The sequence below is a fragment of the Neurospora tetraspora genome (genome assembly GCF_033439725.1).
Source record: "Neurospora tetraspora strain CBS 560.94 chromosome Unknown B0H65scaffold_2, whole genome shotgun sequence".
Classification (NCBI taxonomy): Eukaryota; Fungi; Ascomycota; class Sordariomycetes; order Sordariales; family Sordariaceae; genus Neurospora; species Neurospora tetraspora.
The window spans coordinates 4,973,044-4,996,949 of record NW_026944384.1 but is presented as its reverse complement, the minus strand read 5'-3'; the positions used below and the strand labels follow the sequence as shown (position 1 = coordinate 4,996,949).

General features: G+C 51.5%; 9 protein-coding genes across 9 annotated transcripts; 5 read left to right on the top strand and 4 right to left on the bottom strand.

The window, feature by feature from the left end:
- Window positions 1-116: 116 nt before the first annotated feature.
- B0H65DRAFT_422003 (uncharacterized protein) lies at window positions 117-925 on the top strand (the record flags this gene model as incomplete). Its single annotated transcript, XM_062824374.1, has 2 exons — window positions 117-186; window positions 255-925. 2 exons carry the CDS (start codon window positions 117-119, stop codon window positions 923-925), a joined length of 741 nt encoding a protein of 246 aa, XP_062684948.1.
- A 768-nt stretch (window positions 926-1,693) lies between these two features.
- B0H65DRAFT_458598 (uncharacterized protein) lies at window positions 1,694-4,371 on the top strand. Its single transcript, XM_062826413.1, has 11 exons — window positions 1,694-1,978; window positions 2,096-2,206; window positions 2,303-2,373; window positions 2,444-2,545; window positions 2,603-2,662; window positions 2,723-2,792; window positions 2,852-2,957; window positions 3,023-3,191; window positions 3,259-3,449; window positions 3,523-3,702; window positions 3,786-4,371. The coding sequence occupies exons 1-11, from the start codon at window positions 1,957-1,959 to the stop codon at window positions 4,099-4,101; spliced, it is 1,398 nt and encodes a 465-aa protein (XP_062684947.1). The 5' UTR covers window positions 1,694-1,956; the 3' UTR covers window positions 4,102-4,371.
- Window positions 4,372-5,337: 966 nt separating this feature from the next.
- Window positions 5,338-6,744, bottom strand: B0H65DRAFT_129410 (putative ras-related GTP-binding protein). The gene is made up of 4 exons (XM_062820781.1): window positions 6,256-6,744; window positions 5,910-6,049; window positions 5,689-5,817; window positions 5,338-5,620 (listed from the first exon to the last, which is right to left on the bottom strand). Exons 1-4 carry the CDS (start codon window positions 6,311-6,313, stop codon window positions 5,381-5,383), a joined length of 567 nt encoding a protein of 188 aa, XP_062684946.1. The 5' UTR covers window positions 6,314-6,744; the 3' UTR covers window positions 5,338-5,380.
- A 1,579-nt stretch (window positions 6,745-8,323) lies between these two features.
- B0H65DRAFT_421225 (wings apart-like protein regulation of heterochromatin-domain-containing protein) lies at window positions 8,324-10,936 on the bottom strand (the record flags this gene model as incomplete). Its single annotated transcript, XM_062824327.1, has 2 exons — window positions 8,324-8,605; window positions 8,669-10,936. 2 exons carry the CDS (start codon window positions 10,934-10,936, stop codon window positions 8,324-8,326), a joined length of 2,550 nt encoding a protein of 849 aa, XP_062684945.1.
- A 1,517-nt stretch (window positions 10,937-12,453) lies between these two features.
- B0H65DRAFT_129079 (uracil phosphoribosyltransferase-domain-containing protein) lies at window positions 12,454-13,774 on the top strand. The gene is made up of 5 exons (XM_062820780.1): window positions 12,454-12,504; window positions 12,595-12,816; window positions 12,896-13,254; window positions 13,335-13,506; window positions 13,586-13,774. Exons 2-5 carry the CDS (start codon window positions 12,665-12,667, stop codon window positions 13,635-13,637), a joined length of 735 nt encoding a protein of 244 aa, XP_062684944.1. The 5' UTR covers window positions 12,454-12,504; window positions 12,595-12,664; the 3' UTR covers window positions 13,638-13,774.
- On the bottom strand, window positions 13,618-15,125 carry B0H65DRAFT_128994 (uncharacterized protein). Its single transcript, XM_062820779.1, has 4 exons — window positions 14,727-15,125; window positions 14,316-14,454; window positions 14,187-14,234; window positions 13,618-14,127 (listed from the first exon to the last, which is right to left on the bottom strand). Exons 1-4 carry the CDS (start codon window positions 14,772-14,774, stop codon window positions 13,946-13,948), a joined length of 417 nt encoding a protein of 138 aa, XP_062684943.1. The 5' UTR covers window positions 14,775-15,125; the 3' UTR covers window positions 13,618-13,945.
- Window positions 15,126-15,674: 549 nt separating this feature from the next.
- Window positions 15,675-15,836, bottom strand: B0H65DRAFT_402976 (uncharacterized protein; the record flags this gene model as incomplete). Its single annotated transcript, XM_062823795.1, has 1 exon — window positions 15,675-15,836. A coding segment is annotated over one exon (162 nt), but the record flags the coding sequence as incomplete, so codon positions are not given.
- A 449-nt stretch (window positions 15,837-16,285) lies between these two features.
- On the top strand, window positions 16,286-18,870 carry B0H65DRAFT_418516 (GTP cyclohydrolase N terminal-domain-containing protein; the record flags this gene model as incomplete). Its single annotated transcript, XM_062824151.1, has 9 exons — window positions 16,286-16,919; window positions 16,993-17,240; window positions 17,309-17,351; window positions 17,419-17,501; window positions 17,577-17,736; window positions 17,878-18,040; window positions 18,123-18,152; window positions 18,273-18,362; window positions 18,747-18,870. 9 exons carry the CDS (start codon window positions 16,286-16,288, stop codon window positions 18,868-18,870), a joined length of 1,575 nt encoding a protein of 524 aa, XP_062684941.1.
- Window positions 18,871-22,726: 3,856 nt separating this feature from the next.
- On the top strand, window positions 22,727-22,897 carry B0H65DRAFT_421793 (uncharacterized protein; the record flags this gene model as incomplete). Its single annotated transcript, XM_062824364.1, has 1 exon — window positions 22,727-22,897. A coding segment is annotated over one exon (171 nt), but the record flags the coding sequence as incomplete, so codon positions are not given.
- Window positions 22,898-23,906: the final 1,009 nt, after the last annotated feature.

Genomic DNA, 23,906 nt, shown 5'->3' with positions numbered 1-23,906 from the left:
AGCCATCGAAAACACCCTTACCCTTGCCAAGACCCTTGCCAAGCATACGCCAAGCCGGGAAGAAGCTGTACAGAAGCTGTACAGAAGCCGTCACAGGCCGTGCTCCAAAAAACACAATGTCCGAACCTCAGCGCCAGGAGCCTGCTGCACAGGCCACACAGCAACCCCTGAAACGTACATTTCACGGTATGTAAACAATACCCCCTAACTCCCCGGGTTCGTCCAACACTAACCATCAACAACACTCGTAACAGGTTGTTTGACATGTCGCAAGAGAAAGGTCCGGTGTAAGGGAGGCGATCCATGCCAGAACTGCGCTCGCATGAACATCACCTGCCACAGCTCCTTTGACACCAACCTTCGCATCCGGGTATCAACACCGACAGGCGCAAAGGATGTAGAGGCCACATCCAGCCGGTCGTCAAGACCAACGCCTCCAGATCAACAAGAGTCCCAGTACCAGTACCAATACCAATACCAACAGCAGCAACCACCCCAACACCAACAGCCCATGCCGGCATTCATGACCTTTGACGGACACAGCCAGTCCTTCGTCCCCGAAGATCCCAACCACTTTGCCGGGTATCCCACATCAACCGTCGTCGGCGGTCCGTCCACGTCCTATGCTCCGGTCTCCCCAGTGACCTATGCAAACTTCGGCACGGCTGCCAGCTCAAGTACCACCGGAGTTCCAGATATGACCCAGCTCCAGTATCAGCAGTATCCGGATGCTGCTGCTTGGGAATATGACTACCCTTATGACCCGAACGACCCCAACAACCTGGGCTATGACTCTGATGCCGCGATGGATATGAGCATGCAAGCTCCCCTACCCGACGACACCCAGCATGGTCACCAGGATGCTAGTGGGTGGTATGGATATCCGGCGCAAGGATTGAATCAGCAACAGGGTTGGCGACAGTGAGGGTGATTTGCTGGATCAACCAGAGGACCAGTTTTAAACCTGATCGTCTAACACGGGGAATGCCATTGTGCTTGCTGCCACTTGCATGAGCTAGTAGGCCCTTTGGCCTGGCAAGGGCATCAACACCGTTCGGTCGATAGAAATTTTCATATGGGGGTAAACAGGGAGTATACACGCGTGCAGAAAATAGAAGGGCAAGTAAGTGATGGCGATACGAGAACGATTACATAGATGAGAGATGAGATACATGAGACCGAAAAGGGAAAACCGGACGAAAGATATTGTGGAGTACACGAAGGGAAGATTGAGGGACATGATTGTATTTGTTAATGGATAATTATAAACACCATATTCATTCACCGCAGGATTATTCGCTCTCCAATAAGGTACCATGAGGGACACTTGATGTTCTCCGATGGTAGGTGACAACGAGTCGTGAAAGCTGAAAAGAAGCCGACTCGAGTCGGTCGTCGTGGCGAGAGCCTGGGTCGTTTCGGCCTCAATGTACTGATGAGCGCGGTGTCGTTGTGATGCGTACCGTCGGGCGAAAAATCCCTGGAAGAGCGGAATGGCTATTTATCGTCGATGTCGGTGAAGCTAGTCGTTAGGCCGGTTTAAGAGGGATCAAGAGTTGTTCTATGCTGCCTCGGTGTGACAGACTGGATGAATTGAGGTTCATGTTGATGTTGGTGCTTGGTAGATGAGGTGTGGTTGTAACGGTTGTTGACTCGCTCGCCGTTTGAGTCACTTTAGCATATCGCTATATCGGGGATATGTTTCATGATCGCTCTGGCCGTGCACTTTGGACCCCTGGCGTACCTGATACCGAACATCCACACCCCACTTTCCCCTCCAAGACTGCCCTGCGCCTGGCTGGGCCCGCCGAAATAATTCTGCCCCGCCGATTTGGTGTTCCTCCCGGCGTCAAGGTTCGCGACACGACACCATCGTCACTTCTGTCTCCAGCCTTATATACTGCCAATCCCAGGACGAGCCTTGAATAGCTTCGTAGCCCCCAAGGATCCGTAAACATGCTCGACGTCAACGATTTCAGTACGACACCCTCGCATATGTCTCTCCACACTCTCCTGCGCCAATTCGCATGCCCAGGCGCATTCCCGTCTCAAAAGCACATGTTCACATGCTAACCTGTTATTGTGCTCTGAATAGTTACTGAGCGCGGCGGCAACCCCGAGAAGATTCGGGAAAGCCAACGCAAGCGTTTTGCCCCTGTCGAGGCCGTCGACGAGGTCATCGCTCTCTGGGAGGATCACCGCAAGAGTATGTGTTGCCTATCCTGTGCCCTCGCTGCCCTCGCCGCTGCCCTGCAAACAAAAAGGAACCCCATCTGATCTGATCTCTCTTCGTGTGTAATAGCCGCCTACTCTGCCACCCAGCTTAATGCCAAGATCAACGAGGTCCAGAAGCAGATTGGCCCCAAGAAGAAGGCATATACAACCCATATCTGTCCACGACGATTGTTCCACGACTGGCTCTAACACTACTGCGCTCGTATAGGCCAAGGAGGATGTCACCGATCTCTTGAAGCAGAAGGCCGACCTCGAGAAGGAGAAGAAGGATCTCCTTGACTCCGCCGCCGAGAAGGAGAAGCTCCTCAAGGCATGTGCTCCGGATTTCCATCTATAAGCATTGGGTTCAACAGCTAACACCTTGAAGGTCAAGGTCAAGACCATCGGCAACCTCGTCCACGACTCCGTCCCCGTCTCCAACAACGAGGTTACTATTCCCCCGCAATACGATCGCTCTTATCCGAACAATGGCCTGACAGGGATATAGGATAACAACACTGTCGAGCGCATTTGGGCTCCCGAGGGTGTCGCCTTCGAGAAGAAGGATGTCCTCTCCCGTTAGTTTGCCCCGACACTCGAACATACAAAGGAAGCGAGACTGACAAAGGCTGGATAGACCACGAGGTTCTCAGGAAGCTGGATGGCTATGACCCCGAGCGCGGTGTCAAGGTTGTTGGCCACCGCGGCTACTTCCTGAAGAAGTGGGGTGTTTTCCTCAACCAGTAAGCCAGCCACTTCTAATTTGGATCACCTTTTGGCATACGGACATATGCTAACTTGGTTGTAGGGCCATCATCAACTACGGCCTCGAGTTCCTCTCCGAGAGAGAGTACACTCCCCTCCAGACTCCCCAGCTCATGCTCAGGGAACAGATGGCCAAGACTGCCCAGCTTTCCCAGTTCGACGAGGAGCTCTACAAGGTTACCGGTGACCAGGCCGACAAGTACCTGATTGCTGTGAGTGGCTCCGGCCCCCTTCTGTGGCTGAAATGGCTACGAGGATACTGATATCTGTGTGTGATAGACCTCCGAGCAGCCCATCAGCGCCTTCCACAGCGATGAATGGCTTCAGGCCAAGGACCTTCCCCTGAAGTACGCTGGTTATTCCACCTGCTTCCGCAAGGAGGCCGGTGCTCACGGCAAGGACGTCTGGGGTATCTTCCGTGTCCACGAGTTCACCAAGGTCGAGCAGTTCTGCATCACCGAGCCCGAGAAGTAAGTTTTTCTCTACAGCCTTCCCCAGTTCCGCTTGTCAGACCGTATCCTTACAAAAGCATCGCAACAACAGGTCTTGGGAGATGTTCGACCATATGATCTCCAACTCCGAGGCCTTCTACCAGTCCCTCGGCATCCCGTACCGCGTCGTCGCCATCGTCTCCGGCGCTCTCAACAACGCCGCCGCCAAGAAGCTCGATCTCGAGGCTTGGTTCCCTCACCAGGGTGAATTCAAGGAACTCGTCTCTTGCTCGTAAGTTTTTTTTCTCCACCAACAGTCAACATCCTACAACAAATACCCAAGTAGAGATTCAGATCACTAACATATGACAACAGCAACTGCACCGACTACCAATCCCGCGACCTCGAGATCCGCTTCGGCGTCAAGAAGCAGACCGACATCAAGAAGACCTACGTCCACTGCCTCAACTCCACCCTGACCGCCACCACCCGCACCATCTGCGCCATCCTCGAGAACTTCCAGACCCCAGAGGGTGTCAAGGTTCCCGAGCCTCTGCGCAAGTACCTCCCTGGTGCTCCCGAGTTCATCCCCTTCGCCCCTGAGCCGGTCAAGGAGGTTAAGGAGGGCAAGGGCGGCAAGAAGGGTGAGGCTGCTCCCAAGAAGGAGGAGGCTCTTCCTATTCGCCAATAGGAGGATGTCTGTTGTAGTTAGGTTAGGTTAGGTTAGGTTGTCCGTGTGTTGATTGAATGATTTGATACCACCAGCTCAGTTCGGTTGTCGGTGCCATACCATGAATGTGTGAGGATGTTGATAGTTATGTAGGTGAAAGGGAGTAAGTAAATCTATGCTAGTGTATCTCGTGGGAGGAAGTTTTGTTGTCCGAGACCTCTTGTTGAGAAGTAGGTGTAACGATTATTAGAGCAATATTCGGTGGACGAGTTTAGGAATATGTGAAGTAATTGACGGTTTCTTGCATATTGCGATATATGTACGCCCGTTCTCGATGACGATCAACGAGGGCAGATACATACGTTGAGCTAAGTACACAGGACATGTGACTGTGCTATGAACAAGCATAGCTCACAGCCATGCTACCAACTATGCCCTTTGAAAGCCTCACTCCGACATGGGCGCCAATGGCCCGTCGTTCGTTGGCTCCTTCATCCCATATAGACAAGGTCAACTTTCTTCAAAACTCATCAAAACCTCATTAAGGAGAAATGATACCCGCCGCCTCTCCCGATTCAAACCCCATCCAAATCATTTCCCAAATCACATCGATGCAGCCTTGCCGCCAGATGATGTGAACACATGAACAAGGTATAGTGTCAAAATCCCCTCTCTATATCCACAAGCCGAGTTGAGTCTCGTTTAAATCAAACACCGAGGGTAAATCAACGTAAAGGAAAAAGCGAACTCTGATAAAGCAAAAAGGAGACAAAGCACTTGACTTCTCTCCTGCGCGCCAGTGCTTCCCGTGAAAAAACAGAAACAAGGTCGTGAAATGTGCGTGCTGAACGGTGATGGAGTGGGCGGCCAAGCTCCACTTGTGGTAGGACTGGGTGTGCCATTCGGATCCTTCAAGCCCTCGTTTGGTGAGAAGACTTTGGTCTCCCTTGCGAGATGTGCCAAGTCTCTTCCCCTTTCTCGTGGGTGAAGGATACAAGCCAACGAGAGGTTTTCAACGCCTCAAAGACGTCTGTCCGTACCATGCTGTATGGGGTTGCCACACCACCATGTGCCGTCGCGAGCCATAAGGAGCAAGATGTCCAGCAAATAATGACCGTAGGTAACGGTGAGGAGGTCTGTAGTTGTTGTGTCGTCTTCATGTATGCGTGGAAACCCCCGGTTTGTGCCTGTCATGGAGCTTGCCAGCGCTCATAAGATCCGACGTTTGAGCGCGCCACTGCTCATGAGAGATGTGGCCATCCCTCTAGTGACCGCAAAGACAAAGCCCGATGGACTTGTCTTACATAACCACACACTTTCCGTTCTCGTTGGTCGCCGTAGGGTTATTTGATTTCTCGACCTCGCCGATGAGAAGCTCAAATGCTCTGGCGACGTTCTCGTTATAGCGAGCACTAGCCTCAGTCCAGGCGCATTTGTATTTCTCGGCGAGGGCCTTGCCGTCCTCAGGAGTGACCTGGCGTTGTTCTGGACGCAGATCACTCTTATTACCGACAATGCAAATGGGTACGTTATCAGTTCCCTGTTTAGGTCAGTAAAATTTCACATAAACTTTTCAAGACGAAGTCTGGATGGACAGGCGCTGCTCACCAGGTGGTTGAGAATCTTGTCCCTGATCACCTGGACCATCTCGAAAGATGCCAGGGAAGAAACGGAGTAGACCAGCATGTAGCCGTGGATGCCGATGAAATGTTTGCTATTCAAAATCGAATATTCATCCTGTTCAAGTGCTCATGTCAGTAAAATGCATCGCCCTGATGAAACCCCCACCAATTGGGCAAGGTGAGAAAGGAGAGGGGGGGAAAACGTACCTGGCCCGCTGTGTCGACAATCTCGGTCGAGTAATCCTGATTCTTCCACCTGATTTCCTTAGAGAAGGTGTTCTCGATGGTGGGGTAGTAGGATTCGACAAAGTGCCCATCCACAAAGCGAACAGCGAGTGAAGATTTGCCTGTGACCTCGGTTAGTGTCTGTTGCTCAATTTCTCACTTCCGTGTCACTTTGCGATGAGGCCGCAAGAAGCACATCTGCTCTGCGACTCTCACTCCGCAGATGTGTATACTTTGTGCGAGAGTGAGGGCATTGTGACAGCCACGCGAGTTGCGTATTGAAGAAAATACTTATGATGAGAGGGGGAGTGGGAAGAAGTGAACTTACCAACGGAGCGACTACCTACGATGGCGATCTTCCGCTGCTTTGTGGCGGGGGACGGCATTGCGAATGAACGTCAACTGACGTGAGATGGGAGGAGCTGGGGATTTCGAACTGTGAATATTTATACGTATACGACTGGTTCAAGAGTCGTTACGCGTGGTTGTTGAAGCTGGGAGAGGATCTGTGGGTGAGATGGGGTGGTGATGTGAAAAAGGTGAGTGAGGGTTGGTGGAAGTTGTGAAGGTTGAAGGTTGAATGTGGGATGTGGTCCAAGTTCAGAAAAACAATTTGTTGTTTTGAATGGCCTGGCAGGCGGGCGACAGCGGAGTGTACCGGCTCGTAACAATTGAGAGCTTGTGAACCAGACAAGGAAAGAGCGCCCTGCCTTGCCCTGCCACCTACAAGTTTGGTCCCAGAGTCTAGGCAGTTTACGGTAGTAGTTTGACGAGGCAGGTACGTACTGTTCCCGCTTGAAACTGGTATGGAAATCGGACCGCAGTTCTGGGACTTGGGAGGAAAGAACGGTCCGGCAAACCCGCTACGTAGAAAGAATGCCCCTGATTCTAGGCCCAGGCAAGGCCGGAGCAGTTCTTCAAGTCTATGTAAGATGAAATTGGCATTTGAGCTTCAAGATTTCAAGAAACAATGCAATGTCTAGAGGTACGTTGATAGCACAACGGATTCCCTTCAGCATCATCATGAAAGCCGTGACCGAATCCAGATGGACTTCTTTCGCCGATTTCCCAAGGGTTCACTTCCGACTGGAAATACGTTGTCAGGGTTGTACAAGTCATTGGTGCATGGTCCCACTCGTTGACGACCACGCGAGTGTCAAGCGAAGAGTCGTTCCTTCCCGTCTGTCTCGACTCGTCTCGTCGTTCGGCAGGAAGGAGCGACGACACAGACACTTCCACTTCTGACACTGGAACAGACCGTGACTGACAGGTGCAATGCCGCTGTGAAAGTCTGAGACAGCCCAGCAGGCGAGACAGGCCGACAGCGACAGCGACCGTGACGAGCGTGGTTGAGGTGCCCTGACGAAACAGCCAGCCAGACTCCCGTCGCCAGAGACGGAGGCAGCCGAGCCTGTATTGTACGGATTGGTGGGGTACGTGGGGATTGTTGTGTAATATAGTGGAGCCTCCTCTCACCCCACTGTTTCCGTTGCAACACCTTGCGGCTCAGTCGCTAAAGTTCGCCTTCAGCGCCCCACATTTTGGTACTGCTAAGCCTCTAACACCAAGCCTGGACCCTGAAATTCAGTCGTGAACTCGTGAACCACTGCGGCATGACCAGTTGCTTCCATAAGGTACCTTAGAGAACTAAATGGAGATTGACAAGCTGAGTTACCAGGGCAATATGATCGACTGCGGATGGATGACTTGAGAAGCAGATAGACTATGAAACCCACTAAGTACTACCTTAGCTTTGGACCCTGCTGTCACTGACGACTCCGTAGTCATATGCGCCCATCCGAGCTGCTTCTGAGCGGAAGCTGTGTCACGACGGACCACAGCGGTACCGAATTTGCATTATGCTAACGGAGACTATCCGGTTCCTTGCGTCTATAGGGGGTCCAGCTCGGACAACGCCAATATAAAGTAAGATATTGTTACAAGATAATGTTTACAAAAACTCCACATCACCTATGGAAGAGTGCCAAAGGCCCAAAGGTGTTCAGATTAGGTGGGCAGCTTCTTTTGAAGACCGTGTTGTATCCCAAACCAAGTGAAGCCATTCCTTGCGCTGAGGTGGATGAACAAAGTCGTCGGCCATCCTAAAGAATCCTGAATTTTGCTCCATAGAAGGCATAACCTCAACCAACTTAGTTAGCCAGGGCAATATGTCAACCTTCTTCCCGCACGTAAATCACAAGTCTATTTCCCGTAAGTGCCCAGACCCTTTCCACCAGAACAAACCCCATGTGTATCAACCCGCAACCCATAAACCCAGCCCAAACCGTGAACGAATCCGTTGAGTTCCCGGGGAAAAAAAGCAATAAAAGCAACGCGATGTCTCGCTGGAAAGTCAGAATATTGGTCCAGCCCCGTGATCATCTATCGATAGTGTTTCAGACGACCTCTGACTTGAGGACGCTGACCAGTCTCTGGAGACGCGCCATAGCAGAAGACTCGTCACCTTCTTTCGTTTCCCCAGACCCACCCTGGGCTTCCTCAACTCTCTGGTGGTAGACGATGAACTCGTTGAGGGAGTCCACCAAGGGCTGAATGCTCTTTTTAGGGTGCACGGAGATGAATCTGTCCCTGATGGGTTGGCGGAGGCAAAGGTATCCCAGCAAAATGGCAAGATAGCCGAGAGCAACGTTGAGCTGAGCTTTCTCCTTGGAATCCGCCTGTAATATCTCTTGCGTTAGCATTATCTCTCATACCTCGCACATTGTGGACAGATAACTTACATCAGAGGTCTTGGAGTGGTTATCAGCAAAGAGCTGGATCAGTCTTTCTAGCTGCGGTCCCGGGGTACCCCCTCTCGTGTCAAGAGACTTCCCAGCTGGTGGGTAATAGACGCAAAAGTTAATCATAACACCGAGCATCATGATCAGAGACTCGTACACTTTAGACAGGAAAGCATCGGCCTTCATGGAATTCAAGACAACGTGAAAGGCGACGCATGCCGATTGCGCTAGGTTCTGGAGAAGCCCCTTGTTGACAAGCGTTCCCGAGGCATCATGGTTGTGATTAGTCATGTTAAGCGTAATCCTGAGGGTGAGGCTCTCGAGGTCGTTGAACTTGTCCGCAGGCCGGGCCAAGGTTGTCTCCAGAACATCAGCCACAATCGGCACGTACTGAGTCGTCCACTTAGGGCTGAGGTGAGACTGCATGGCGTAGATGGAATGGCCTTCCAGGACATACAGGGCAAGGAAGAAGTCGATGGACGCTTGCTCTTTCGGGAAATCCCAGCAGGTCTGGTCGGATGCGCCAGCGGCCAAAATCGAAAAGAGCTGGTCGGTGACTTCCGAGGAGAAGACTTCGAATTCATCTGACATCTGGGTCGACTGCCGCATAATCAAGTCTAGACACTTCAGTGCGAGCGTTCTGGGAGATACAAGCTCAGGCAAAGCGGTTTCCCATATCGGAAGCTTCAGCAGAGAGGCCTTGATCGTCCCTAGTGTTGTTTGGCCATTTCTCGACACATTCTGCTTCCTCTCTTTCGCCAACAGAACCATGTCTCTTGGTTCCCCCAGTAGTCGCTCAATAAGAGCGGCGAAGCCCTGGGCCTTTAGCTGCTGAAGTAACAGGGTTGAAGCCGACGTGGCCAGCATGTTCGCGACAACTGCGGCGATTGCAAAGCCAGAAATGAGGTCTGTCTCCTTATCTAGTGACTTGAACACATCGTCGGCGCCGCCATGATTGCGAAGCTGTGACCGGAACGATTTTTCATTCGTTTTCTGAGCAAGCTCGAACAAAGCGCCTCTTCGTAGTGAGGAAGGCTTTTCCGATGGTGAACCCACTCTGTCCAAAATATCCTCGATCTCGTCCGCAAAACGGCTGTTGGCGCCGGCTTGTCGCAGTTCATGAATACTCCGAACGGCTCCTGTGTTGACTGTCTCGTCCTCCTCGTCCATGAACGAGAAGGCGTCAAGAGCAGCACTCTTGGTCATGCGACCAATGTTGAATAATGCACCCCCAGACAAGCTATCATCCATCCCCATCCCTCCCAATCCACCGCCATCGAATAGCGGGTCCTTTTCGGCCAACATTGACCGTTGCTGTGTGTACGTGAACTTGGGCCCGGATTTCTTGGTTGCAAGTATTGGGCGAGCAAGTCGCTTTGACGGGGTCATGGTTGAAGGATTGGGCGAGCTTGGATCCTGGAATTTGGGGGATTGTCTGCCTCGAGGGCTCTCTGGCAGCGAAGAATTGTCGTCTTCATCGGAGGAACTGTCTTCTTCTTTTTGAGCTACCAAAGCATCGATCAAGCGTTTCCGCCGTGGCGGTACAGCAGTAACACAGGCTTCTGTTTTTGGCGGGGGAGAAGGATTCCTTTGCACGGGCAATGGTAGCGGTTTGGGCTTGGTGGACGATAGGCGTAGCGGGATTTGATGCTTTGTTGTCGTATGCGTGAGAAATGACCGGGAAGAGGAAGCATCCGTCATCTTGACATCTTTTACGGGTGTGTTGACGGCCTTTTGCTGCAACTTCGCCGTCGGTACTGGTTTTGCTACCTGTTCCTTCGAAGCATTGATGGGCGTTTCTGTGCCGGACGGCGATGAGTCGGGGGTCGAGTATGGCCCTGCCAGTACGTCTGTCTGTTCCGAATATGTCCGAGTGATCTTTCTCTTCTTTGCTCGAGCATCGTCCTCGCCGGTTTCTATGCTACCCGGCAGTGGCTGGCTATGCGACTCGTCGTGCAGCCTTGGCTGGCTGGTTCGGCCATATTTCTGTCTGGTTGATAGCCTGCCTCTGTTGCTAGAACTGGTAGTACGAGATACGGTAGGTCGAGGTTCCGGCGAGCTTGGTGGTGATGGAGATGTGACGGTAGCAGTCACAGGGGCTTTCGTTATGATGTCTTCTTCGCTTTGATTCGTTTTGACCGAAATCGAGGACGCACTCCTGTTCACGGAGATTGAGGAAGTTGAAGCTCCCACTCGCCTTCTCGTAGCTTTGCCGTATGTGGTCACACGCTTTTTGGGCGGAAAGTCGTAATCGCTGAGGCTGGCCATTGTGCTGACTGTGGCCAAGCAAGGGCACGGAGCTCTGATTGATGGGTAGCTTGGACGAACGATGGATATGTGAATCAGTTATACGGGCGCCGGAATCGTATCAGAGCAACATGCGGGGGAACTGTGGTAAGTTCGGCGGCTGAAGGTCGAGAAGTCGGTCAATGGAAGTTCCGGCTAAGTAAACGTGTATTTGGCGGCGTGGTCACCGGAGTGCGGGTGGAAGTCCGATGCGCGCAGCTCGTCTAAGGCGCGTAATCAATGCCGATGCATACGGCGGTTGTGGCGGAGATGGGGAGCTGGAGGCATGAGCAGATAAGGTTCGGAACGAGGAGGTTGTTGTTGTTAGTTGAAGCGAGGCGACGTTTGCTGCGATGAGTGTAGTTGCGGCGATTGAGGTTGACCGTAAGGTTGCGCTTCCGTCCCGCATAGGTTCAATCCAATGTTTTGGAAATTGGATGCAGGTGGAAGAAGTCGAAGTGGAAACGGGTGTCATTGTTGCGGAAACCCCACAATCTGCTCCCGGCACCCTTTCCACCACGGTGCCTGGCTGCCTGCCCTGTGGCCCTGTGTTCACAGTGGTTCACTGCGGTGCGCGTGCAGGGCGGCGGGACTGGCTCCTGGGCGGTGGCAGGGGCAAAGGCAAGACAAGGTTAGCACGGTGACCCTGCAGATGCATGTGGTGGTCTGTGCTTGCCGTTCCCCCTCGAGACGCCCGCTCCTCTTTTTTTTAGTTTCCAAAAAGAGCCTTTGATGTTATCGTCCCGTCTCATTGTTTACGTACAAACGACCTTTATCTCCAGATCTGACTCGTACAAACTGTAAAGCGCGGATATCGGCACCGCATTGTTTGAGACGAAAACCGTGGGGTTGCCAAGTCGATCAGCTACTGTGCAGTAGGTGACTTTTTTCATCCCATCAGAGCTCACCTTGATGGTTCTCACTGAATGGCCTTCGGTGTCCGCCGCCGTTGGAGCTCTCCGCGGGCTCACGGCGGGCACGGCGGGGTTCCAGATCACCGGACCCAGTCCAAGAGCGGTTTCCACGGTTTCCACTTGGACGACTCGGACAACCCTGAGAGGCGGGCAGGGATCGGTCCAGAAGCCTTTCGCAAATGCAGTCTTCTTTTTCTGATCTGAGAATCGCTCATAAGTCTCAAAGTTCCCCTTTCTTGTCCTAGTTCCCGCATCCCGCCACGATCCTCTTCCGGTAAACGGAGAAGCCCAGTCAAATAGTAAGTACACACGCTACTAACTGGGCAAGGCGCCAATTCCTGTCCCCGATTGACACTCTGCGACGAGACCGAGTTCCATCGTTTATCAGCTCTGCAAGTGGGAGGGGTTTGGTGGGACCATTGTTGATACAACACTTCATCCTGCCTGTTTGGGCGCGGATTTAGTAGAAACTACTGATCTCCCTCGGGTCTGGGGGTGCCAGGTTGCGCCTCCTCGTCCTACCACTTGGTCGCGCCTCAACCCCAATCACGAACCCTTCTACTCAATCTGTTTGTCATCTTTCTGCCCCTGGCTACAGATAGGCTGTTTACTTTGCCCTAGGGCCCTCTTTAAGAAGCATCTGATCCCCCCTCTTCACGGACACTTGCGCGAGACACTATCTTTCTTTACATTGATCACACATCACTTACACGAAACGATTCGCAGGGTATCCGTTATCACGACTTCGGCACTTAGTCCATCCTCCTATAACTACTCCTCCTCCAACCAAGTCAACATGTCTACCACCTCCGAGATCGCGCCCACCAAGTGCGTGGGCCCCGACTACCGCGCCGAGGAGCAGAAGCCCACCGCCACCGTCTCGACCGCCGTCAACTTCGACAACGTCACCGTTCTCTCTCAGACTCCCCAGCTCATCGCTCTGCTCAGGTGCGTTTGCCTGCCTTGAGTTGCCTTCCCGGCTACTGCCGTCCGCCAGACACTGACCTCGGTGGTTACACTACAACAGCATTATCCGTGACAAGCGGACCGACCGCGGCGACTTCATCTTCTACTCCAACAGAATCATCCGTCTTCTCGTCGAGGAGGGCCTCAACCACCTCCCCACCGTCGAGCACCCCGTTACTACCCCCGTCGGCCGCATGTACGATGGTTTGGCGTTCCAGGGCAAGATTTGCGGTGTCTCCATCATGCGCGCCGGCGAGGCTATGGAGCAGGGTCTGAGGGACTGCTGCCGCTCCGTCAGAATCGGCAAGATCCTTATCCAGAGAGACGAGGAGACTGCTCAGCCCAAGCTCTTCTACGACAAGCTTCCCGAGGACATTGCCGACCGTTGGGTCCTTCTCCTCGATCCCATGTTCGCCACTGGTAAGTCTAGGATATTTGGGGAGAAGCGGGCGCGCGTTGTGTGATTGGGTTTCCGCGGCTAACATGTGCTGTGTGTGTAGGCGGATCTGCCATTATGGCCGTCGAGGTGTTGAAGTCTAGGGGGGTTCCCGAGGAGCGTATTATCTTCCTCAACATTTTGGCTAGCCCCGAGGGCATCAGCAACTTTGCTTCCAAGTTCCCCAAGCTCCGGACAGTAACTGCCTTTATCGACCAAGGTCTCGATGACAAGAAGTACGTTTTCGTCCGCGTCCGCCTCCTGTTGTTTCGCTGAGAAGATGATGAAATTTGAGACTGACTCTAATTGCTATAGTTACATTGTCCCCGGTCTCGGTGACTTCGGCGATCGCTATTACTCCATGTAAAGTGTGAAGGGGCGTAGATATCGTTGGTTGTGCTGACTTCCTGGTAGTGAAGATTGACTTTGGGAAATGGCGTCAAGCGTAGTAATGGAATACCCACTCTGGAAAAGTAACAAAATGAGTTTCGTGCTGCTGTTCATCGAAATGGGAACTGGCATCGAGATCCGGCTCGGCTTCGCCTATCGTGATGATGATAATGACCCTTTATAAACCTTTCGCTCAGTCAACCATGACCCCGTGAGATATTGGAGATTAAAAAGAGAAAAAAGCCAGCCGGCTATGTGGACGTGACGTCGGGTCGTTGATGTCTTTTAGTCGTAGTCATCGTCATCAACCTCGACGCCGGATCCGCCATAGCCTCTATCGTCATCCTCATCATCTTCGTCGATATCGGCAGCTCTTCGGCTTGACGCCGCTGGCCGCCCGCCCGTTGACCGGCTATTGGAGTAGGATGCTGCTTTTGCGCTTGCCTCGGCTTCTTGGGCAACCGCATCTGTTCGTTCAAAGTCAGTAACAGGCCCCAGCGTGACAAGGGCAAGACTATATGCTTACCTGCAGCGTCTACCCAGGCGCTATAGACATCTACCGCAGCATCGAGGTCTATGTTATAGTTGTAAAGTCAGCACGTCCCTCCTTCTCATGTTCTTGAGTATATCCGAGGGTCGGCCGAGCCAGTCTTACAGTTGACGGGGCACTGGAACTTTTGGCCGCAGATCTTGCAGTCGAGGTAGCCGACGCCGGCCTTCTTGTCGAGCTTGACGATGACGGATCGTTCGTGGTTGCAGAACAGGCATGTGAAGACGGTGGGAAGGGGATCGTTCTGGTTAGGGAGGGGAATAGGTTAGCGGTAGGTCAAGGACGAAGTAAATTAAGCAGATAGGTAATCGGATCGGTATGGTTCGAATAGAAGGGTACAACGTAGATCGAGGTACAGTAGTGCTGCGTATGGAAGATTGTTCTTGGGGTACAGTATGTCTAAAAAGCTTATCGGGCAATGACGTCTTTGGTGGTATCCAAAGGCGCGCGCGCAACGGACAAAGGCACGCGATCATCTCTTGGACTTCTGAAAGAAAAAGGTAGGTATGCACATACCCTCCTGGGACCCTGCGGCTTTCTTGACGACTTTTTGCGTTTGCCCATTGTGAAGTTGTTGTGGTGGTTGTTATTTGGGTGTTGTAGGTGGTGGGTTGGTTTAAGTTTGTCGAAATGGCACCGGGCGTGTTAAAGTTCGGTTGCGGTCACTACTGCAGGTGCGCGGCCGGCAGTGCTGGGGATATCGATGATTCGCGTCGCAAAACCCTTGGTGCTTCTGGTGCGTGCTTCGGATTCGGGATCGAAGGGGGAAGAACACGTTTGGTCGTTGATAGATAGGAGACACTTTACTCAGCATGTGCGTGATGGGTGACTCCTTGCAGGCAAAAGTTGGTGGTTGTTTAGGTGTTGATACTTTGCGACTAGTTTTTGCACCTTCCAGTCTCGCCAAGGTGAGTTCTTCAGACACCGCGCGTGATGACCGTAGGCTCATGGTTTCACAAACCCATAGGCTGATGAGCTTATTCACGTAGACCTATGCAATGGCTCGTGCACACAATCACAGGAACAGGGCTGAAAGCCTTTGCAACTCGAGGGTCTTGGCTTGGGGTCCACCAACGGAATTCGATCCCCACCTTGCCCCACAAAAGACCTCCCCCGGCTTTGGGAGGATCGACTATCAAGCGGGGACTGGTGATTGGACAATTCTGGCATCTGACATCTTCCCAAACACCTTCCATCCAGAGAGTTTGGGCTTGTCGAGATAATCGGGGTGCCCTGTACGATAAGACAACCACCCCGCTATCCCGTCGTCGTTGCTGATGTCCTGGGCTCACTGGGGCCGGGCTGGTCCGAGATAGGTCGTCAGCAGCGTTATCGAATTCGTTACTTGATTTCTCGAGCAACTTGCAAGCAGCTTCCAATGATGATGGAAGCGGTGTCAACACTCACCTACCCTCCCGTGTTGTTTCTGTTGTGATGAGCACAGGACCTGAGGGATCATCTCACCTCCAAAGTGTCCTTCCTTTCCTGCTTACACATTGAAACATACCGCTTCCACTTGGAACTGGCGGGAACAGTGGGACAGGGCGCGCTCGTCTCCGAGATCCGCAGCCACGGCACTCGATCCGATTGCGGTACCCCGCCGCCGGCGCCCGTTGTGGGGAGCATTACTAGGTACAGCCTACAGGGATCGAGGAGCGCTACGGGCATGCCACACACACCCTGTTATCGATCAGCTGGTCAGTAACACGCTCCGCGCCCGGTGATTGCCCGAGACGCAACTCGTACCGACTCTTGTTACGTGTTGCAAACCATCGAGTGGTCGATAGCCAAAGGATCCCTCTTATCACGAGGGGGCCTTCGGTGGCTTCGGGGAAGTGAGGTACGGTATGGTGAGGGGGACCGAGAGGAGTGTCCTCTTCCGGCGACGTCTACAAGTATGTGGCCCGACAGCCTCTCTCAAGGTTGCTCCAGATTCCCATCGTCTTCAGTCTGTTGACTTGGTCTGCTATTGACGTTACCTCTATCCCGTCCCTTTGTCTCTTCATCTCTACCTAGACTTCCACTTGGTCGTTCCTCCTCATCTTACCTAAACAAACAGACCTAAGGTAGTTAAAATGGCTACAGGTTTGGAAGGTGTGCAGGATGCCCTGCTGGCCATCGCCCAAGGCCAGACGAAGCTCATCTCGGCGGTTGAATCCATATCCCAACGTGTGAGCAGCTTGGAGATGACTCGCGAAACGGAAACCTCCTCAAAACCCAACGGCGAAGCTCCAAGCCCAGCCGCCACCCCGCTCGTTTCCGGCTATGTCCAGACACCGCCGCTGTTGCAGGCTGATGCCGGCGTCATGTCACCATCATCACCGCCCGCCGACGTCACAAAGTCCAACTTCTCCAACCGCGTCGTGCTCACCACCTATCCCAAGCAAATCGGTATCAACCCTCTACCGATGGAATGGGGCGCGGCCGATCCCGTCAAGCGTGGCCCGGTAGCTGTCATCCGATCTGCTTCGACCATCCGCAGACGCAACGCCATCGGTGCCCACGGTGGTTCATACTCGGTTTACTATGCACTGGCTCTGGCGAGTAAGGAGCTGGATCCAGACCACAAGCCTGACTTCACCAACACCGAGCCCGCCGTCAACATTGGCCCCTTCCCTCAATGGGGAGACCCCAAAAAGATTGTAGCCATGGACCCTTGGGGCCATCAGGTCCCTTGGATCTTCAAGGATCTTATGAATAAGGAGGGTGGTACGTACTTAGACATGTTATTGTTTACAACCCCTATTTGAATGTGACCCACACTAACACTGGCTTTGGACAGTGGATCTCCGGCCGACGATTGCCATCACGAAAGCCCATATGAAGCTACCCGAGCTTGAAGAGAGTGTTAAGAGCGGTAGATTGGTCCCAGATGGCAAGATCTGCTTGAACAGCACGGGTGAACTCGCGGTAACCAAGTTCGCCGTCGAGCCTGTTTGGTACCTCCCCGGAGTCGCCGAACGCTTCGGTATCGATGAGGGCACCTTGCGCAGATCCCTCTTCGAGCATACTGGTGGCATGTATCCGGAGGTAATTATCGCCGCTGAACCAGAAACTCTTACCATCTGACCGATATACGATGCTGATGCCATTTCCAGCTGATTACGCGCTCAGACATCAAGGTCTTCCTGCCCCCTATTGGTAAGAACTATCAGCTGTGTATCCCTTCATGGTGTGGTGTTTCAGGCTCCTAACTGTCTCTTTCTAGGTGGTTTGACCGTGTACTGCTTCGGCGATCCTGCGAAAATGTCAGACCCTTCGAAGAAACTTGCGTTGAGGATACACGACGAGGTAGGTTCTCATATTCATATGATGTCATGTCTCTTGAAAAACTATTTTACTGCTGACACAGCCACTTCTCTGTAGTGTAACGGCAGTGATGTTTTCTGTTCCGATATCTGCACTTGCAGACCTTACCTCATCTTCGGTATTGAGGAGGCCGTAAAGGAGGCTCAGAACGGCGGTAGCGGCGTGGTAATCTATTTCCGTAAGGAAGGTCGTGCCTTGGGCGAAGTCACAAAGGTAAGTGTTCCAAAATCCCGCTCTTGAAGACTAGATAGATGCTGACCGATCCTCCTAGTACCGTATGTTGAGTTCCCAGATGATGCTTACTCCGTCCTATACGGCGGAATTCGTGGGTGAGAGACTAACCGAGAACCTTCTACAGTTGTGTACAACGCGAGAAAGCGCGGGGCAGATCTTGCATCGGACTATTTCAAGCGCACCGAAAATATTGCCGGTGTGAAGGATATGCGATTCCAAGCCTTGATGCCCGATATCCTTCATTGGCTGGGTATTACCAAGATTGACCGAATGCTTAGCATGAGCAAGTGAGTAACACCACGCCCCCCGCTCTCCTTGCCTTGTGGCAGGTATCACCGATCCTCGATCTAACTCATGGTTGTTTTCTAGCATGAAACACGACGCCATCGTCGGCCAAGGGTAAGTTCACATTTCCTGTTCTACTATGTGGTGTACCGTTATGCTCGGGTCTTGCTGCATAACCTGCACCTGTTTTGGGCCGACGATCTTTCGCCTGATGGGTGCTAACTTGCCACATAGAATCCCTATTCTTGAGCGTGTTGAGCTCCCCGAAAGCTGGATTCCAGCCGATTCGAGAGTAGAGATCGATGCCAAGATCAATGCCGGTATGTTTTTGTCCTACCTACTCTCCCCGTGTTTCCTGGGAATGAAGGCAGGGTGACTGACGAGGATTCGTTTATGTAGGATACTTTACCACAGGCCACAGAATGACGGAAGAAGAGCTCAAAGCCGTGCAGGGTCGGATATGGGAAGAGTAAGTTATCCCTCTTTCAAAAAGCCACTCATCAACGAATCGAAGAAACCCGAGGCTGACGTAACCGCAGCGTCGACCACTAGAAGTAATAACCCCACGGAGGGAATGGCGCAAAGAGGAGTTTGGTTGTGGGATGTTGAGAGATTATTCGGGCGGCAGCTGCATTTTGGGGAAACTATTGCCCTCCATCACTACCTCTTTGTATAACCATACGTAACCCATCCCGCTTTCTCGGTGAGGATGGCTGTCCAATTCGATCCTGCAAATACCACACCACAACCGCCACAACTTGTCAGGTTCGAACGTGGAGGGGGTAGCAGGTGGGACTTAATAAACAATGAATCTCAGAGCGACAAGGAGTGAGGACGGAGCAAAAGATATCACGCAAACTGGTCTTAGGCCGGTATGCGATCCCAAGTAGTATGTAGCTATTATGCAATACATGCCTAATCATCAGTACTTAGCCGTGACTGATTTCATTTACTCGCGCATTGAAACAAGTGGCGAGTCTTCAGCTACTGGGTGTATGATTCGGTACGTAGTGCTGAGTTTTTCATTGCCTTTGTGACCTGATAGTGAGTCTCTGTTCCTGAAGTGTGAAAGGAAAGCAATGCTGTGGAGTGAATATGTCAACTGAAGAAAAGAAAGTGAAAAGAAGGTGATAAAAGCTCAAGTCGGCCTGTTGCAGTGGATGTTCCAAAACCTTGAGACTCAACTCACTTGTTACCGGTGTAATTATATCTCTTTCCATTACTGTGGCGTTCTGGTCTTATATGGGAAGGCAGCGCTGATGTGCCGTACATACTAACATGGAATGGAAGGTAGCCGGGGATGGAGGACAGGATATGATATTATAACATTTGAAGCCATTCAGGGAGTCAGAAAAGCAGGTATAGCCCTAACCCTTTACCAGAGACAAGCGGTTCACTGATCATTTCACTACAAGTCATCTTCGTTTCCAACTGGTCACTGTTAAACCCATATTTTAACTGCATACTATCAATTTCATGGATGAAGAAGAGAAATCACGAGCAAGACAAATTGCAAGATTCCATTCCACAATCCCTCGTTCCATCCCGTACTACACAACGCATGTACACGCCTGTTATTTGTTCTTCGCACTTATCTTGACGGCCCCTACATACATAGGTACCCTCAATTCAGAAATGTTCCTGCTTCTTGAAATCCTCATGGATGTCACCGGTGAAGACATCAGCAAAAAAAAAGAAAAAAAAAGAAACGAATGTGGGAGAAATTGAGGTCCTTCAAGTCAGGCGCCGCCCCCGTGGGAGAGAACAAGCAAAGGATAGGCTGATCGGTGCATATCAACGTTAGGGGTTGCGGGTTACACGGGGTAGAGTCGATGAAGTCATGGGGGCCGGATTAAAGGGAGAAAGGGGAAGGTGTTTGGAGTTGTTGGAAGAAGGATACCTTTCCGTAGAGGTAGTTTTGGCACCTTTTGCTAAATCTTTGAAAGTTGTTGAGCATACTATGTCTTTGAAGGCTGAGAGTCAATCAGGCAACTCCAAGGTAATTCATCACTATAAGGTATGGATTATTCTTTTTTTGTTTCTCTCTTTTTCTTTACCCTTGATAAAACTGTCATTAAAATCAATAGTTCCTTCCTTTCACATTCGCTTTTACACGTGTGTTCTGTCGATCGCCTCAAACACATCAACAAATCTTGGCAACGTCGTCAACGTCCCGCTGTCTCATTCCGAGACTACCACGACTACTTGTTAGTTGTTGTCCTTGTTTACCATCCCTGTCTACCACGCACAACTAACTAACGGAGCGGGTACCGTCCGTCGAACAACAAATCTGTGATATGATGACCGATTGGCCAGATAGAATCAAATCAAAAAAGGAAGGCAAGAAAAAAAAAAAGAAAAACCGGAAACGTGTTGTTGTTCGCGTGCCATGCAACGGCCCCTGGTTCCTGGTTTGAAAAATTATTCAACACCGCTAAATTGACATCATTCATCTCCTTCGATCGTTTCGATCGATTGTCGTTTCGCGGGAAAGCGAACCTGAACCAAGCAAATGCTAGTGTTCATACAGTGTACAGTGTTTGAGACGTTGCGGGGGAAATAGTTGTTCTACACTACTGTACTGTTCTAGAACGGATCAGCAATCGGGCTGAATGCTTTGAACCTTGGAAGTACCCCCGTTGATGACGGGATGGACGGGGTAAAACCCAAAAAAGAACCACGTTCCAATCTACACTATTTGTCTTGATCCAAACAACGTCCCGTCTGACCTGGACCGGCAGAAACGGGAAACGGAGGAAGGTCCGGAAGGGGAAATAAGAAAGGGGAAATACGTATGTACATAGCAAAGATAATGATAATATCTGAGCGGGATTAATGATTACTCTTCCCAATGGGAAGAATAGGTACCATGGTAGCCGGACGCAGGATTGTGTAATTCTGACAATATCTGTCCTGTCTTTTTGGATGTCGATCACTATGCCGGTAAAGTCCTCCCGTTGCTGGTTGCTTACACTACACTACTTGGATGGCCTGCCTGGACTGAATGGATCTCGAGGTTGGATCCCTTCATTGTGGTTGCCGTAAATCCCTTCTCATCGGGCAGTACCTGCCTACGTTGGCATGTTGCCCGCGTCGATTGTCGGTTACACAAAAAAGAACCTTTCTGCCAACCCAACATACAGTTCCTGTGCAGCTGTAACATGCAATAACGGACGGGAGTGTGCAGTTCTGTCAGTGTCCTTTTTTACTTTCTTGACACTGATGTGAAGCGTGTATGTACTACGCAGTATGTATGTACACGCAAAGAGACCCGTTCTGATGATCGGCTGGCCCAAAGGAGAGGAGGTTCTTTTTATCGGATGCTTTCTTCTTCGAGATCACGAGAATGAGTGGTGGTGTTCCTGAGCGGAAGCGAAGCAAGCAGAAGCAGGGTGGAAGAATACTGTGCAGGAGAGTGCCTGATGATCAGTTCCAACCATTCAGCCCAACCAACCACTAGGAGACATCTGTTTTTTTTCTCTCTTCGAAGAAGAAGAAGAAGAAGGAAGAGATCGATATGGTATACAGCCCACACAGTCACAGGATTTGCCTCTCGCCACGGCCGGCTGTTGCACGACTGTAGTGTACACGGTCAAATACGTGAGGTGAAGTGGAGGTGAAGAAAGAGTCAGTAGGTAAGTAGGTAGTCGGGTCGGCAAGGTCGGGATGTACGGGGAAGTAAAGACTTGGCAGGTACGTGCCGTAATGATGGACGCCCAGGCCGTGCCGCGGGAATCGAGTGATGGAGCCACCTCTGTCATCATTTCCTTCCGGGGAAAGAAGCCTTTCTCTTGTCATGTTTTTTTCGTTTTGTGATTATCAGGAGATCTTTTCTTAGACTGTAAATGCCCTGGGGTTACCCCTGGTCCCTGGGCCTAGTGTAGGTACCATGATGCTCTTGCGGTGGCTCGGTGGGTAGCTCGGTAGTTGTAGATGTAGGTACCGGCGTACAAGAAGGATGGGATGTTTATCCTAAGCCTCTTTTTGTCTTTTTCTTTCTGATGTCTTGAGAATCGCTTGCCAGCAAGGCGTGGTGGCTGACCTGAGTCGCACGGCGTACAGTATGTCTTGAATGACGAAGGCATCGTTATATATGGAAAGTTAGTAAGCAAAAATTCATATCGACGTGGGAATAGGATTCAATAGAAGAGAAAGGATGGTGCCGTCGCCTCTTCGCCGCCGCCTTCGCTCCAGCCGTACGGTCGATAGTTTGAAAAAAAAAGGTCCATGTTGATACCATTGCGAATTTCTGGCGAATGAAAAATTGAAGAGGGGCTTCGGAGTGAAGACCGCAAAGTATGTCACAGGTGAGCCCAAGAGAGGTCAACCAGGAACTGCGACCCGGGGAAGAGAAGGTAAGAAACGCACACCAATGAGAAGCAACGAAGCTGAGGATAAAATCACGCAAAAACAGGCTTTGGTGAAGAGGACGGAAACGTTTTCTCGGTTTGAGATGCTTGGGAGAGGGGTGGAAGGTGTGTAGAAGAAAGTTCAAAAACTGTGTAATAGCAGCAAAGTGACTTGGTTTTGGCTGAAAAGCATGTGGGAAGAGCAGGTCACTGTCTGTGTAAGTGTCGAGAGATCGTGCATCGGTCCACTTGGACGTTTAGGTGTTCCTCGACCGAGCCTAAACTGACGAACATGGAGACGGAGACTCGGGAGTGTCATCCTATCTTGTAGATCTTCGCGTCTTCTTGTGCTTCGCTCATGTTTCTATCCGTTCTGGGATCATCCGCGCCGTGGCTCATGACAGCAAGACGCAATGCAACGGAATACAAAAATGGAGGGCGGGGAAGCTAAAGCAAGCTCGCGAGCTTGTCTGCCTCCGGCGGCGGCGATCATATCAAAAACAAAGCTAAACAAGAACTTTGCGTGGAACCAAAATAAGTTTTTGCAGTAGCAATAGTAGCTAGCAGCGTAGGCAACGCAGGCGAGGCAAGGCGAGGGCGCAGTAGTTCCAAAGAGAAGAAGAAGAAGCGAACGTAGTTGACTGCAATGGATCTCATAACATCGGATAACTTTTCGACGTCGGTTCGAAACATGACAGGGCTTACTTGCAGCGACTGCCTAGGAACCGGCGGAGCAAAAAGCGACGAAGCTTTGTGAACCAGCCAACGGTTGTTCAAAGTGGGTGAATGAGATATGGCTGCCCAGTGCGCCCATTTGATGCCCTACCAGCCGGCAGTGTTGATAAAATACGCAGTCGTTCTCACTGGTCCAATTATGAGTGGTGGGTTTTTCTATGGGACTGTCCCTCTCCCTTTTTGGGAAGACTGTCTTGGATGTGACTCTCTTCTCACAACCGTCCGCACTGCGTGGACTTGGCAGTTGAATGGAGCCGGAGACAGAATCCGGGGTCTGACTAGAGACTAGTTGCTTCATGTGTTGCCTACCACAGTATGTATAGCCAGCAGGTACATTCATATGAAGCTGAATATTTGGCGGGCGGGCTGCTGCGCGCACGACATGTCCTCTCACACGTGTGGAAGGCATGAGAGGATGCAGCTATCATCTGTACTCCTTACATGGCATAGCACAAAATCAGAAGCAATACTGTGTGGTTTAGAAAAGGACTCTGCAAGTGATGATGCTTCCATTGGGAACCGACCGTGGTACATGACACTTTCATGTTGTCTAGCTCACAAAATTTAGGTTGGTATACCTTGGCCCCGCCGAGAATTGAGTGGCCCTCTGGTCTGGATCCGTCTTCATCCTTCACCGGGAGTGTCAAGTGTTACTCGATATATCGACTGAAGGTGCTGTGTATCCCAAGATTGATGTCTATCGGGTTTCCCGCCGTGAAACGTGTGGTGGAATGGGATAGCGAAAGATTGTGATGTGGCTACCGGTCAAGAGGAATGCATATGG